Source organism: Solea senegalensis, linkage group LG8 (genome assembly GCF_019176455.1).
Source record: "Solea senegalensis isolate Sse05_10M linkage group LG8, IFAPA_SoseM_1, whole genome shotgun sequence".
Taxonomy (NCBI): Eukaryota; Metazoa; Chordata; class Actinopteri; order Pleuronectiformes; family Soleidae; genus Solea; species Solea senegalensis.
Window position 1 is genome coordinate 15,315,476 of NC_058028.1, and position 16,459 is coordinate 15,331,934.

At 38.9% G+C, this 16,459-nt stretch overlaps 1 protein-coding gene across 5 annotated transcripts in view; it reads right to left on the minus strand.

The window, feature by feature from the left end:
- Nucleotides 1–16,459, minus strand: part of LOC122773733 (F-BAR and double SH3 domains protein 2-like) — a 47,655-nt gene that overhangs the window by 12,968 nt on the left and 18,228 nt on the right. For 2 of the 5 annotated variants that reach the window (XM_044032620.1, XM_044032618.1), the window contains exons 4-13: nucleotides 12,545–12,624; nucleotides 11,652–11,796; nucleotides 11,423–11,556; nucleotides 10,609–10,663; nucleotides 10,352–10,480; nucleotides 5,859–5,981; nucleotides 4,967–5,062; nucleotides 3,819–3,893; nucleotides 418–534; nucleotides 200–304 (exon numbers count right to left, since the gene is read on the minus strand). In XM_044032620.1, the coding sequence (XP_043888555.1) occupies nucleotides 200–304; nucleotides 418–534; nucleotides 3,819–3,893; nucleotides 4,967–5,062; nucleotides 5,859–5,981; nucleotides 10,352–10,480; nucleotides 10,609–10,663; nucleotides 11,423–11,556; nucleotides 11,652–11,796; nucleotides 12,545–12,624 (1,059 nt within the window). The remainder of the gene's footprint in view (nucleotides 1–199; nucleotides 305–417; nucleotides 535–3,818; nucleotides 3,894–4,966; nucleotides 5,063–5,858; nucleotides 5,982–10,351; nucleotides 10,481–10,608; nucleotides 10,664–11,422; nucleotides 11,557–11,651; nucleotides 11,797–12,544; nucleotides 12,625–16,459) is intronic. The other 3 variants (XM_044032619.1, XM_044032622.1, XM_044032621.1) reach the window with 3 other exon arrangements.

Sequence of the window (16,459 nt, forward strand, 5' to 3'; positions counted from 1 at the left end):
AAAGAGAGGGAGTGAGAACACAAAGTGAGGGGGAGGAAGCCGAGAAGGAATGAAAGATGTTTTTATGACGTGTAACATGGATCCAAGAGGAAGGATCACAGTCCTCTGAAGAAGCCAATTCAGCTTTTCACCACCAAGAAACTATCCTATAATGAACAATACAAATGTCAGCGATGATGATGATGATGATGACACAGACCTCAGCTTTGCGTATGTTTTCTTTGGTGTCTTCTATCTTTAGCTCTAGGTCTAGTCTGCCTTGCTCTGTGGTCGGCAAGCCATGGCTCTCACACTCCTCCAGAGACTGGAAACAACACAGAGACAAACACGTACTTTATTAACGTGTCTTTAAATAAGTACATTTAAAAAAAAAAAACGTGACAAACACGAGCACGAGAGTGTGTGTGTCCATCTTACTCTCTTGTAATGAATGACGTTCTTGTGCTCCCTGGCCACTCGGGTCGCCCACTTCCTGGCCTCCTTGTTCAGACTGTGTTCCTCCGTCGTCCCCGTCTCTGACTCCAGCTGACGACTCTAACACACACACACCACAAAGACACACACACAAAGACACACATATACACACACACACACACACACACACACACACACAGGCATCATCATGGTAAATAAACAAACACACACACAAACAAGTGCACACATAGTTTAAGTATCAGCATTAACACATGCTGTTTGCCATGTAGAAGCTGTTAATTAAGTTCAAGGAAAGTGAGACAGAATTTTCCTTCTCACATAATTAAAAAAAAAAAAATGCTCAAAATAGCTGTAACTAAAATTAACAGTACATGTACGTTCCTATTTAAGATTAGTCCGTTAAATGTGTTTTTACTTTTACTTATACATTACTTTGACTATGGAAGTGTCATTGCCAGTTGAACGGATCAAACCAGACATTCACACACGCACACAAGTACACACATGTCATGGTTTCTGATGGCAGAAAAATAGCACTGAGTCAATGATATAGTTATTTTGATATTCATGTTGTTTAAAAATGTCCCTCAGATCAGATTTGGATTAGTTTCTAACAATAACAAAGTACATAAAGTAACAAAATACTACTTAGCATTGAGAGAATCCATGTCCTTCCAAACTGCAATCGATACCAGAGCTAAACTTCAATCTCTGATAACAAATAAATAACAATGACAAGTATACCTGACACACTTGTGTGAGTGATGTTTTAAGTGGCCTAAGATCTAGAAATCTGGGTTTAGGGACCAAAAAAAAACAAAAAAAACAAAAAAAAACCTTGAACAAAAACAAACTGAGCCGCCCTCAGTATATACTGTACATAAAATCACTGATGTGTGCTCACAGACCTGAAAAAATGCTGAGGTTCCCCTTTATCTGTCAATAAAGGTGTGCCATCCAAACTAAAATACACACAACATTTTCATTGCACGTTTCTGTGCACATCATATCTATTAATGATGTGCTGTTTCAGTAACGAGGCATAAATCAGGCTAAGTTTAGGTGTGTGATGAGGAGCATCCACTGGAGATTAACAGCTTAATTACATTCAGGCGAGGGAGCATGTCAGAGAGTGAATGCAGAGAGGCAGAAAACTTGATTTAAACAACGGCTCTCCGCTGACGCGCTGTGAAGAGAGATCGGCTTATTCTTGTGTTAATTGGTCTGATATTAATGGACTTTAGATTGTTTATTTTGAATGTCCTATAAGGGCAATATATGGTCAGAGTGAAGCAGATGGTAGACTTCTTAAATGTGACAGTGCAGTACAAATAAATGTGCTTTTTGAGTGTTATTGATCACTACTAATAAATAAAACTAACGATAATCTCATTACATTTTAAATGTGCCACTGGACTGAGCGAGCATTATATTACATCTAGTCAGGTTGCCAGCTAAGGGAAATGTGAAGTGGAGCACAATCACTCCAAATTGGCGTGATGATACTGCATTTTATAATAACCTCCACTCTAACAACATTCATTTGAAAATCGAGGTCGAGGTGAACAGGAGGCACAGCTTGCAGTTTATCTGGAAGGTAGGTTTTAAAGTATAAATTATAAGTTTCTTGTGTTTCGTTGGGTCTTAACTATCAGTTTGCCGCTCTGAACTGTCACTGCAAAAATGTACTGAATGATGTTTTACTGTTCCACACAGTGTGTGCATCATTTCACACAGGTCACAGGCTCCCACCCCCCCAAAAAAAAGAAAGACAGGAAGAGGGGAAAAAAAGGATCTTTCTCACCACAGCTCAGAGAGACAAACTCGTGTCTTGACTAATGTAATACATCACACTGCACAGCACCTCTGGCAGTATTTCTCTGTAAGCTGTTCTAATGGATTTTTAAAAGCAGTGGGAGCCTGGGACTCCTGGGTGTCTGCACAACCTGCGGCAGAGCGGAGTGTAGAACCTACTGACTGTGTCAAACACATTACAACCTTTTTGTGGGTCAATGGTGTAAAAGAGGAACATTTTTTTTACTATAACACAAGAAAATACATATAACGAGGCATTTATGAAGAAGAAAGACTGAGATCCATTTTTGCATTAGTCTAGCTACTTAGTAGACTAAAACGCTTGCAGGTCAGGTTTAGACACGCTGATATATTACAAACATAAACATATATATATATACTGTATATATGTACAGTATGTGTGTATATATATATATATATATATATATATATATATATATATATATATATATATATATATATATATATATATATATATATATATATGTACAATAAAATGTAACTTTTCTTATTATTTGGACTGTAACATGCTTACATAGAGCATGTTGCTTGGATTTGGTGTGCCAAAACCATATCTCAAAACTATAACTTCACTACAAACGTGCAAATAAAAATCACACAAACCAAAACACTTGAGTCATCCATATACAGGAGGGAAATAACAGCCGATGCAACAGGGTTACAGCATCTGATGAATCATCTGTTCCTGGGACGGCACTGTTCGCCGACACATGACAGTATTCCATCTTTACAGTGCAGTGATTCCACTGTTATAACAGCAGTATTCAGTTATTGAGCTCAGTTCGCTCTCTCGTTTCATTAGTCGTTAGTAATACTACAGCAACAAAAAGAGTTTGTTTCATTTAAATTTTTAAATAATAATGGCTTAATAAAGTCACAATGTAGCTAGGTAAAGTTGGGTAGAAAAAGTTATAATAGAATTAGAACAGAATTAGGAGTATATCCTGGTCTGATTACATAGACGGAAAACCACACTCAAATTATAAGTAAGCCAAAATCAACATTGCAACCTTGCAAAAGTGTACCGCATGTCTGTGGTTATGCACCGGATCACAATTTGCCTAGGGGAACAATAAATATAATGGTTTATATCATCATGAGTAAAAAGGCTGTATTTTGCAATTGCTAAACCACATTCTGAAGAACAATGAAAAGAAAAGAAAAGAAAAGAAAAGAAAAGAAAAGAAAAGAAAAGAAAAGAAAAGAAAAGAAAAGAAAAGAAAAGAGTAAAGTGACGGTCATTCACGCTGACTTGCTCTGACTGATTGTCTTTCTGCAGTCACTTTATATTAATGCTGTTTAGTTTTGGTAAGATGCAAATACACTACTCATATAGACACAGTGATGCATACATTACCAGTGCTCTGCAAAAACATGAAGCACAGCTTCAGCTCTTTGGGTACAAAAGCATCATTGTTTTTTTCTTCTTTCTGTTTTTTTTTTTTTATGATACATGCACAATTTAAGTGAACCTCATAGAAGCTGAATGGATTGGATGACAGGATGTCAGGAATGAAGATGGCAATGCTAACAACAGTGAAGACTACCTGTGCCAGGGTCATTCTCATGGCACTGACGGGCGACGGTTCAATGTCCACCAACTGCTCCACCGAGCTCACGGTCTGGCGCGCACACACACACACAGACGCACGCACACACACATACACAGACAACCACCCATGCATCCACATGCCCGAGAGCAGCAGTGCAAAGACACAGACACAGGGAGGGGTTAGAGGAAAAATAGTTTGGGAAAAGTGTTAGCGAAGGTTAAAGAGGATTAGGAAGAAAGAAGGGAAACATAAGCCAATGTTACACAGACATTTTAAAATACCAGAGAAAGATTAGATCAGAGGGAAAGAGAAATTGGCAACAGTGAAGGAGATAGCTGAGAAACAAGAGAGCACTTTGACTCAGATGACTCAGAAGCAGGAGAAAAGGAAAGCCACTATATAGAGGATTAAGGACCAGTGTCCGCTGGGAGACATCTCTTTTTATAGCCAACATGTCTTAACAAGTCCCTGGAGGGGTGAGACAGCATGATTCCCACGACTCCATTAAGATAACACTGACACTGATCAATTGGCAGCAATATAAAATATTTGGAACATTTAACAACCCCTTAAAATCAGGGACTACAAAGAAACTGGTGAAGCTGGGGCCGGGAACACACTTTTGGCAAAATAAGACTTTCAGCACAGTGTCAATCAAGTAATCTGAGAGGGAATTCCTCCTCGCTCGACTTCCTTCCTCAGAAGAAATCTGACACAAGACATGAAGATTCTCAACAACTGTCTACGCAACAAAACAACTTATATATAAACTAAGTAAACTAAAATTAAAACAATATTCATTTGGACAGAGCCTTAATTCTAAATGTAAATTGCGTTTAACAGCATGTGGATGGGAATCAAAGATCAACTATGTTAGTAGCAATCTATCAACCCCAGCTTTAAAGTGAGTAATATTAGAGTACAGAGTAGATTTATGCTTCCATCATGTAATCATGAATTGTTACCACTTAAGTCTTATCACTGCAAATCTAATCATGTTTGTATTCATGCATTTGAGAAGCACACTTGTAAGCGTCTTTGACAGGGCCAACAGAATGACTGCTCAGCTGTGTGACCAGGTTCATATAAACAAGAAACAACAAGTTTTTTTTATGAATGCAGTGAACATGTCTGTGTCTTACCGTATCATATTCGCTAGGATTGAACTGGAAGTCGTGTGCTTTGTGAAACACTGGATTCTCCTGCATGAACAACTGCTGGTTGAACTCTTGTATTAACTGCAAGAGAGACAAAGACACAACAGTTAAACTGGTGATTTTATTTTTCCAAGCAAATTTAAATAATGCTGCAATCTCAGATGGACCTATTTGTAAAAATAGAAAAATACACAGCATAAAACAAGTAAGTTTAAAGACACTAGTCTGAAGTAACTGGTGCAGGAGTTCAGTATTCAGTCATAAGGACATCTCATCATGGTAATACGCACTACTAACTGTACATGGGTGGGCAAACAACACAATCTGCACTAAAAAAATGCCAAATTACATTTCTTTATTGTGTGCAGTTGTTTCATATACACTCTTCCTTGAAAAATGTCATATATCAGAATCAGAAGAACTTTATTGCCAAGTATGATTTGCACATACAAGGAATTTGTTCTGGTGTCATTGGTGCATAACAAGCATACACATTTTTTTTTTTAAAAAGTTAAGTGAAACAGTATACGTATATATACACAGTATATAAATGTTTTTTTGTTTTTGTTTTTTTTAAAAAAGATGAAAAAGAGCACTACAGAAGAGCAATAAATAGCAGTACAGCTGGCAGTAGGTGATTAACAGTGAAATAACAGTGAAATATTCACCATATAAGATTTATCTTTGAAACTGTTTTCATTAAAATGCTGAAATTAAATCATGCCCCTATAAAAGGCAAGTCCAATACATTCTCCCTTTCTCAAAAAAGTAAAGATAAATAAACTCAAAATGTCAGGGTGCCTCGTTCATAACCAAGCAAGCACTAACTTCAAAAACGAGCACAGGCGGTCTGGGTCTCTGACCACATGCGACTCACCCTGGTGGATTTGTCCAACAGGAACTGGAAGGTGCTGTGTGGAGCCTGGGAGGCCTCTAATTCAGTATGACACAATGACACCAGGTAGTCTTTCACATGCTCGTAGATTCTGCCATCCAAGACCTGGAGGACAGGAGGAAAGAAGAACCAGTGGTTACTGCCAGGAATGGATACACTCTTCGTAGATGCCAAGGAAGAGACAGAAAACATAAAGTGGGTCAAGATGAGGTAAATAAAGCCAGTACATGCATGCACACACACACACACACACACACACACACACACACACACACACACACACACACACACACACACACACCCATACTAGAATATATAGAATATACTATCCAAGTCTTTATTCTTTATTTGTTCAGCTTTAACAGGTCATTCAATGTCACGCACAATATTGTCCTACTTCAATCATCAAACTTCAAGCAATCCTCTAACCTAAAACTAAACAACTGTGTAGCTGAAAGCCAGAATCTTTATGTCCCTTCTGGTACATTGTAAAGAAGTAGCAGTTTGCACAAAATTTGAATAATACAATAGTACGAAGTGCGTGTCCTTAAGGCACAGAACTACCAAACACGAGATGTATGTTTTCCATACTGTACGTACATAGACAAACCAGACTATAAATATGGTCTTCTGGCGCTCAGCTATCATACATGCAAAACTTTTCTCTTTTATTATTTTTGACTACCCTAACCTAACCTTTACACAATATGTTACACAATGGTGTTTTTTTGGTCCTAAGGTTTAACTCTTCAAAAATAATCTTCTGTACTATACTATACTATGCTATGCTATGCTATGCTATGCTATACTATACCAAACTAAACTAAACTAAACTAAACTAAACTAAACTAAACTATACTACTGGGTAGACTGATTAGCACATTTGATGGTGTTTCAAATTTTGCAATTAACTGCAGTTAAATTTAAAACACACACACTTCCCACTTATGTCACGTTGTGCAATTCAACTGTCTGTGTACGTGTGTACAAACTGACTGACATATTACTTCCTCTTATACAGTATATTTGTTATTGGTCGGTAGAGTTTAGTGACATGTTTATTTGCTTTACCAGAGGTTTAAACTGGGTGGTAATTAACTATAGTTAAGGGGCATTTGGAAGATGAGAAATGGAGTCGATGATTTCATCGAACAGTTGTTTTCATTCGAATTTCTGATGAAACAAACCGTCTAAATTAATAGAATAGTGAGGAAAGCGACAGAGAGGAGAAAATGTATGAAAGGTGCAGGAGAGCAAGAAAGGAACAAACTTTGAAATTTGCATACGGTGTTTACGTGTGTGAGACAAGTGTTTTTAGTGTGGGGTGTGTACAAGTGCAGGGGTTCAAATTCACGTTCAACAAAACACAAGAGACTGCAGACAGACACACACACACAACTCTCTAATACTCAAATATAACAAAAATATTTCACAAAAGCCTCTCAAAAACACTCTCTGAGGTCTGCATAAGAAACATTTTCTCTGGGAGGGCTATTGTATTTTATTATGATGCAAGAAAGTACTAGGGTCCGAGGTTCCTTAATCAAATATGTCACCTTGAACAACATAGTCATATTGTATGTTTCTGTCACACAATGTTTTTTTGTAAGGTTCCTTCTTTATATTAGATATTTGCTTTTAAAGTGCAGGGGACCACAAGGCCAAGGCCCACCAGAGGGCATTATTTGGCCTGCCAGACTTCAATAGGGTGACAATAGAAGGGTGCCTTGAAAAAGCTGCTGAATGTTTAGTGTCCTTGAGTGCAGCAACAAACTGCTTGCAAATACTGCTTTGGAATTCACATCTGTGAAAAATAAGTCTTCCTGCCAGCTTTGTTTTTTAAAAGGACATTTATCCGAGTGCCACTGTCTCTCGGTCTCCAGGGTTTGCTTGCCTCACTCATGCCTATCTGACTGATGATAATAATAATAATAATAATAATAATAATAATAATAATAATAATAATAACAATTATTATTGTATATATTTTAAGTCTGGCATGCCAAATTACGCCCTCTGGTGGGGGAACTTTGGCCTGCGAGCCAACTTAGGGCAGCCCTGCTCTATGCTCCTAAGGGAATGTTTTAGGCTAAAAACACACATCTCTCATGAACACCTACAAATGGTATTTTCGTTAGACAGGCACACATTTTTTCAAATACATACAAACCCTACAAATGCACACACCCAACACAGATTTTATTGAACAATGGGATATTGAAAAGGAAATTATGTCATCGAGGTTGGGTTGTTGGCCAACTTCACTCAAACTGTTTCCCCATCATTCAGCCCATTTCCTCCTTCCCCTTTCTTCCTTCCCTCCCCTCCTCTCTCCATCCATTTACGGTAGTGTTGGAAAGAAGTGAGTCAGCTTCCAGAAAAAGCTTCATCTGTGAACCATGGTCACTGAGTGTATGTGTGTGTGTAAGAGAGAGCGTGTGGGTCTAGCAGGGGACATAAAAGATGGACATTAACAACAGTAATGACTGCCAACAGCAGAGGGAGACGTGGAGCAGCCAGTTCTTTCTCTGCCCTTTCACTACAACTGTCGCATTGACAAGGACAGCAGTGCTCACTCAAAGATACTACTGCATCCAGGTACGGTGCTTGGTACAGTCAGTGTCTAAGAAAAAAATAATTCTGATCTTAACAAGGCTTTCAGTTTTGTCCATCCACTAAATCTTTCAGTCATCTTTCAACAAGTAGTAGTAGATTATTTCCTTTGGAGTGGTTTAACATAAAACCACTGGCACTACGAGCACAACAGATTTCACAGGGTGGTCATTAGTACCAGTGAGTACTTGCTATTGCGGCTCAGCATATTTCGTCTGGCTCTTACTGTGATCAATGTCTGCCACTGACGCCACTCTCTGGGGTCATCTACCTGTGAGAAGACTCAAAGCTGTGCAAATTACACAGACTCCCTCATTATGCAGATTATGATCCCACTGCTGGGAGTGCTGTAACACCATAGACCTGTAAACACCACAAATTCACAAACTGCAGAGGAGAGAGAAGGGGCAAGCAGATTGCTTCCCTTGAGCAATGTCCCTCATTCTTTTTTTGCACGTACATATCTGTGCGTATGCATCTTTCCCTGCAGTCTCGTCCTTCTGTCGAGGGGAGCTATGGATCTATTATTCAGAATGGCCTCGTAGTATAGATGCTCACACACGCCTAAGGCAGAGTATGTGGGACTGGGGGACTGAAGAGAAAGATTGCAGAATATAGAGAGAGACGGAGAGAAAGAGAGAACTCAGAAAAGGGGGACAAGCGAAGGAAGAACCAAGTGGAGAAGAAACAGAGACAGGGAGGAGCTAGTCAAAAATTTATCGAACTTTATTTCCGTGAACTAAAGACACACAACATGCGTCAAGGTCTAGACAGCGTGTATGTGCGAGTTTTGTGTTTGTCAGACTGTGCAGTATTTAAAAGGATGACATCACCCTTACTCAGCAGCTTAAGTTATTCACCAGCAGCTAAGCTAAGGTGTACCTGTCAACATGCACGGCAAACGGTCATTATATGCATGCAAGTGTCTGCCTGCACATGACACTGATCAAGGTGTCAATTTTTTTTGAGGATTATATACTGTACATATATATATAATGCATGTGTTGGTAAGCATTATGGATGAACAGGCCCAGATTCCTTTCATAGCTTTAGTTTGATTTCTTTCTATATGTAAGTATGTGTTAAAAAGGTTATATCATAACGGGAGAACAGTAGTGACGAACAGTGAATTGGCATCCGTGTCACAATTCAACCAAATAAAATGGTAACGACACCTACGACAGAAAACCACATTACCACAAACAAACGCCGTTTAATGCTTAGTGACAAAAAAAGCTGCTGGTTATAAAAAGTTACCAGATCTCATTTTGAGGCCAGGATTATAATCAATACTAAAGCAGTCAAATAGCAAAACTGTGTTTTCAATGATAAACTGCCTCAAAGTGTTCTTATAATCCCTCAGAGTATCGCACTGTTAATTCAACATTGTAAAAACTGGAATTTCATGGCCAACCATTTGTTACAAGCAGGCATCAGCATGGTTCGTAATGCAGGACTTCTCTTCCCATAAGCCCCTTTCAAATCCTAAATCCAGACAACTTTCTTTGAAGACTCCACACTTCTTCCAGCAAGCACACCAAAATTGATAGGGATGTTGAGTTTGTGCACTGATAAAAAAAATAAAAATAAAAATAAAAAAGAAGCTCTGATCCCCACTTTGAATTTCAGAACCACTATATGCATTCTTGTTCCATGGAAAATCCCTCTGGTTATTATTACGCCATGAGATTCTTCAGCTGGTGCTTGTTGCAGTAAAAGGAAAAAGTGCTTCCTGCATTACAGACTATTAAGGCTTCTGCTGACTGGATTCAGTTTTACACAAATGTACTTAAGCGTCCACATTCTTGGAGAGTGCTTGTGGACAGTCACTCACACCTTCGCATTCACTCTTTTATAATTACCTGTATGCAGTGCAGTAGATCTGTATGATAATAGCGGTCATGATGAGCGTTGGCAGCGGCTAGTGTAAGCAAGTAGTCATTCCTGGCTTGTGTCGCCTTGGAGTTACAGTCACTTCTCTTAGCTTTTAACTAAAGACCAAAAAGGAGAGGATGCATTACAATATTGCAGAACAGAAGCTGTAGGTGGAGTATTTGTTTTTCTTTAAAAGACAGAGTGATAGTGTTGTTGTGTTTGTCTTCACGACGGGGCTTCTTACCTTTACGCTTGCTTTCTGTAAACTAATTCTTGACTGAAAAAGACCCAGTTTAGACCTGAAACAAGAAAATACAGCAAGCACAGACGTGAATCTCAAGCATTAGATTCATTTACTTTTGTTAAGTCAGTATGTATTGCAGTAACAATAAGGTAAGGTGGGAATAAGAAAAGGCTCTAGGCATTTCCACAACATCATGACTCTGTTTTCTTCCCCCTCTGGTTCAGAGAAGTCATCATAAATTGACCCTGAGCAGACTGGGGCTTGACACCAATAAATCTAAACCTGATCAGGCCAACATGATTTATATATATTACTGGTGTGACATCAGAAAGACCTGCCTAATAAAATGCTACAGGAAGCATGTGTGTGTTTGTGTATGTGTGTGTGTGTGTGTGCTCCTACTGCCTGACAAAGACTAATGACTCACTATTTTTTCTCTAATGACATACACACACACACATCTACCCAACATAATGGCAAAGAGGCAATGCAGTCATTTCTATAGCGGTGACTTAGTTTCGAGGATTGAGTGGTAAAGAACAGAAAAGAGTACATTGGCCAATCAATTGGTAATTTAATGAAGTGAAAATGTCTCAATAGCTTGTGCTCGGAGGGGAAAAAAAAAAAAAATCCAATCTTCAACACTGGATCAAACTTTGGTGCCAAATGAGAATGCAAAGTACAACTGTGTTGAGTTCCCAAAGAAGAGATTTTGCTATTATTTGTGTTTATTAAGAAAGTTTTATGAGGTTATAGTGTTATCAAGAAGAAAACACAGACACTTTACATCCTACCACACACAATTCCCACTTACTTGGCCTCTATGTCGGCTTTCTCTCGTACAGTGTGGGCAACCTGTTCACAGTCGTAGTACTTCTTCTTGGCTTTAGCCAAATCCTTTACCGATTCTTGCAGCTCTGCCTGAATGCCACTCAACTGATCTATGGTCTGTGAGAGGAAGTCAGAAGAGCAGACAAACATGAGCGGTCGAGAACAATGATTTCTTCAGGAAACTATGAGAGATCCACATATTATCTACTCACCTTCTTGAGTTGCTGTTCCTTGTAGAGTCTAACAGTCTTTGCAGGATCTGACACTTGACTCTTGTAGTTGTCACACACGTTGAGCCTGGACTGGCTCACCTGCACAGTACCTTCTAAATACGACCGCCACACTGCGTATACGTTCCTAGTTAGAGAGAAAAAAAAACACAACACCAAAAATCAGTTGCTGTTCTATAATGAGCAGTTATTTTAAAACAGTTTGTGGCTCCTACTATGGGTTTAAGAAATTATATTTATGTGCATAAGAAAGGAATCATTTCATAACTTTCGTAATAACTTAAATCCAGCATGAAGTTTCATATTTCATGGCCATTATTACATTAAAAAATTACTTGTGAGTGTCATATTGTATTTTGTGATTGAGCAAAAAAATGCAAAAGTATTAACTCAACACAGGTGAAACAAGCCGGCAGATTTTGGTCATAAAACATGCAGCAGATGAGTGTGTTTGTATACTGTGCATCAGTAAAACTGCCTATTAAGGTAGAGTGACGTTTAATTTAAATGAACTACTTTTATGTTATTAAGCAAGAGCACCATGCCTGCCCTGCCCAAATAAAGAAATAAATTAAAGCATTCATTGTTTTTGCAGGCTCGCACAATCGGAACAGCCATAGAATCGACATAGTTTAACAGAATGGATTAGAAATTATTTACTTAAAGAATTTCATTAGTTTACATAATGAAGACCTGTAAAATATTACATCTATAATGGTATGCTTCTCAGAATACAGTCACAGACAATAAACTTTTCATAATTAGAAAGCATTTCATAATGTTGTTAAACAGTGAAAAGTTTATGGAACTAGGATTTTGTGTGATTTAGTAGGTCTCATTTAGCAAATAATATTCATTTCTAATACAAACCCTACCTGTAGTCTGTCCGCTGGTCATCGGGGTTGATTCCAGGCCAGTCTCTCTTTAAGTACTGACTTGCTAACTTCTGCAGCGCCTGAAACACAAGAGGGAAAAATATAAACGTGAGTCAATAATTCAATTTAAATATTTGAGTACAAACTTATTTCCAAATCCTTGGAGGCACGACCAGAAAATTGGAATCCTACAGAAAAAGCACAATTAACAATAAATATTGCAAATGTACTGATTCAGATGTAACTTGTTTACTCAGTCCAACAAACTGTGACTGAAATGAAAGAAAATAACATCTGCAGCTCGCAATTCATTGGGTAAACACCACTTTGAAATATTTAACTTGACTGACATCCATTTATTGGATGATAATATTATATGAGACAAGGTGGAGGCTAGAACAATATGAATCTCAGCAAATCTTATTTTCTTTATTAGTGAGACAAACATGCTATAACGAGATGGAACAGTTCATGCATTGTGGTAGAGTTTTTCTTTTTTATTTAAAGCCACTCATCAACAGTAACATTACTGAAACTGAAGGCTTGATTAAGCTACTCAGATCAGTGACAAGTGCCATATGTAAGGAGGATCAACCCGCTGTCTCTGTGATTGCACAGCTTATCACAAATAGTTTGAAGACTAAAGTCAAAGAGCAGTAGCAGACTGTGGCCCAAGCAGCAAGTCCTGCATAAAGCATCTGCCTTAGACATGAGCAATCTGGTTGTTCATGATGAACAACAAGAAGAGTCTTAGATAGATGGTTTATATTTAAATGCCTGGAAAAGATATAAAATAAAATTGTCAAACCATATTTTTCAATGGCTTATGTTAGTTCATATTAGTGTAACTGTTTGCAGAGAAAGCTTATGAATGGGGTGCCAAAAGAGGAAGTGCGGTATTGTTTCAGGAAATCAGGAATGGCAGAGAAGTTTGTGAGGATGGTACAAGGACAGTGAGACAGAGGGGATGTGTGCAGTTGGAGTGACAGACGAGTTCAGGGTGGAGGTGAGATTACATCAGGGTTCAGCTCTGAGCCCCTTCTAGTTTTCAGTGTTGATGGACAGGTTGACAGATGAGGTCAGACAGGAGTCTCCATGGACTATATTGTTTGGAGATGATATTGTAATCTAGAGTGAGAGTAGGGGACAGGTGGAAGAGAACCTGGAGAGGTGGTGGTATGCACTGGGGAAAAGAGGAATGAAGGTTAGTTGGAGCAAGACAGAATACCTGTGATACAGTAAAGATGCAAGGAGTAGAGGTAGCAAAAGTGAATGAGTTTAAATCCCTGGTGTTAACCATCCAAAAGCAATGGACAGCGCACAAGAGGGGCTAAGAAGAGAGTGCGGGCAGGGTTGGGCGGAGGGAGACGAGTGTCAGGGGGTGATGTGTGACAGATGGAAACAGCGAAGGTCTACAAGTTGGTAGTGAGACCTGTTATGATATATGGCTTAGAGACAGTGGCACAGGAAAGGCGGTGGATATGGAGGTGGCAGAGCTAAAGATGCTGAGATTTTCGTTGAGAGCGATCTGGAACGTCAGTAGAAGTTTTTTCTAAAACTAATGCCCTCTTAACAAAAATGTCGATTGAGCGCTGGATGCAATTCATTACTACTTTACACTTGGGGATGCGCACCAAAAAGTGGAATTGAACAGGCTACGGAGCTAAATTTTATCTTATACCTTAAAATAAATAAATCAGAAGCTGTAGCTGCTTCAGGCTGACATGCTTAGTCTTACTTTTACAAGCAGGTCAAAAGCAAGGACACTCCGTGTAAACAGGAGGAGTCTGGACATTTATCTATTCCATGAAGCACAGAACATTTCACATTAGTGCCTTATTTGTCTTGGTCTAATGCTAGACCTGCCTGGTCACGGTCACAACTGACGCTGCATCACAGACAGACACAAAATTACACAAACATGAGTTAAGGTAACGACAATTTAGCTAAAAGATCTGTTGATCAAAATTGATGTGTATTTAATGAACAAATGAATAAATTAATCAAGCATTGCCTTCTATATACATATATCGAATTAAACCCTAGACAGGATTAGAAATGAGCATATTCAAGGACAGAAGAGGACACAGGAGATAGGAGCTGTGGCGACCCCTACAGCAAGTAGCCAAAAAAGAAGAAGAAGAAGGTCCATATAAGTGTAACAGACTGTGTCAGGCATTGTCCAATACCAATCACAGGTTTCTGAACTGTGCAAATATTGTATCGTCCAATCAATATATTGTATCTTAATACAAACTAGACACCAGTGGCATGATGAATAAATCCTGAAGGCCAAAGTGGACACTATTAAAAATGGGATTAGAAAATTGATTTCATCAAAGCTGGGAAGAGGCCAACATCAACTGGCAAGGCCAACTTTTTTTGTTCTGCCAGCAACAAGCACAAGACAATGAAGTCCCCAGTAACAGTTGCTGTTGTTCTCTGTGATAACAATTCTCTAAGAACTCAATATTTCTTGGAAGAACCACCAAGACGAAACCGGCACCGACGAGAGAAAGATGGCAAAGTGTAGTGGAACAAGGCGCAAGCAACAGGTGGAAAATGAGGTCCTAACCTGTTGAGATGCCATGCAGAGATCTTGCATTCTGAGTATGACAGGAGCCAAGAAATGTGCAAGTGCATCACAAAATACTACTGAAACTTAGGCAAGATGAACAAACAAGACTACCTGTTGAAGATAATTATACATTTTTAACTTGTATTGTGTTTCAAGTTCACTTTGTGCATTAAAAAAATGCATTGGATGAGTAAACCAAGCCATGCTCAGTATCACAGGTAACGTCTGCAAACATCTCTATAGCCGAATTTGCACAATATCAGTATAAACTGGATCAGCTTTGCGTCAGCAGCAGTGAATCCCTAAGCGCTTTGTGTGTACGAGCAGAAACTCAAAGGGACGAAGAAAATATAACCTACATCTTCTGAACTGGGTTATTGTGTCAGAGGCAACACCTTGCAGACACTGCCCTTATGTGCCTGTGAACACTCAGTGGATGAATGTCTCTGTGTTGGTGTGGGTGGGAGAGTAAATCCTCATTATTAAAACAGTTGTTAACTGACAACAGCTGCAGCATCAGGCCCAGCAGAGCTTTGTGACACAGTGAGATCCATCGCCCAATAATCTGCATGAATAACTAATCTTGATTACGTCTATAAATGACTGCTCCTGACTCCCGACCACCAGTGTTCTGTTTCATCTTTCCTCAGCTCCGTCACTTTCACTCTCCAGTTTAACATGTTCTCATGTTACATCGCTCTCGCTCATCTTACCCATCATGCCTTTCACAGATGGCGAATGAGGCCACCAGTAAAAACATCTACATGCGTTTTTCCTCATGAACCTCGGACATCAAATTTGGTTCCATTCAGCTGAAACACAAGATTGTGTCTCAGGGGGAGACAGTGGCTGCATGACCCACGGCACTCACCAGCAAAATGCTCCAGAAGGAAACCCCATTACCTCTGCAGTGTCATTTTTCTCTCTTCCTTTCTTAATTATTTTTGTTATATTGCACCAACTCACCTTATATAATAAAAGTAATTTTGCACAGAAGTGATTAATACAACACTAATAACATGCTAATAAAATACACCTAAAAGACAACTGGGGCTTCAATTCTTCAAAACCAGGTCAAATGTTGATTTTATGATCTGAGTTAATCTATTTACCTTTCAACTAAAATAGAATGTTTGTTATATCCTTATTAGCCCTTGTGGCAAGATGGGGAAAAAACGTGGCACAGAAAGTGCACTGTCCAATACATGAGGAAACATGTTTGCTTCACCGACTTCTCTCTGTCATTCTCTAGGGAAGGGTGGAGTGGGTGTGTGTGTGTGTGGTTTTGTGAGAATGTCAGCGTGCGACAGTGTGACATTCAACATTAAAATTGCAAC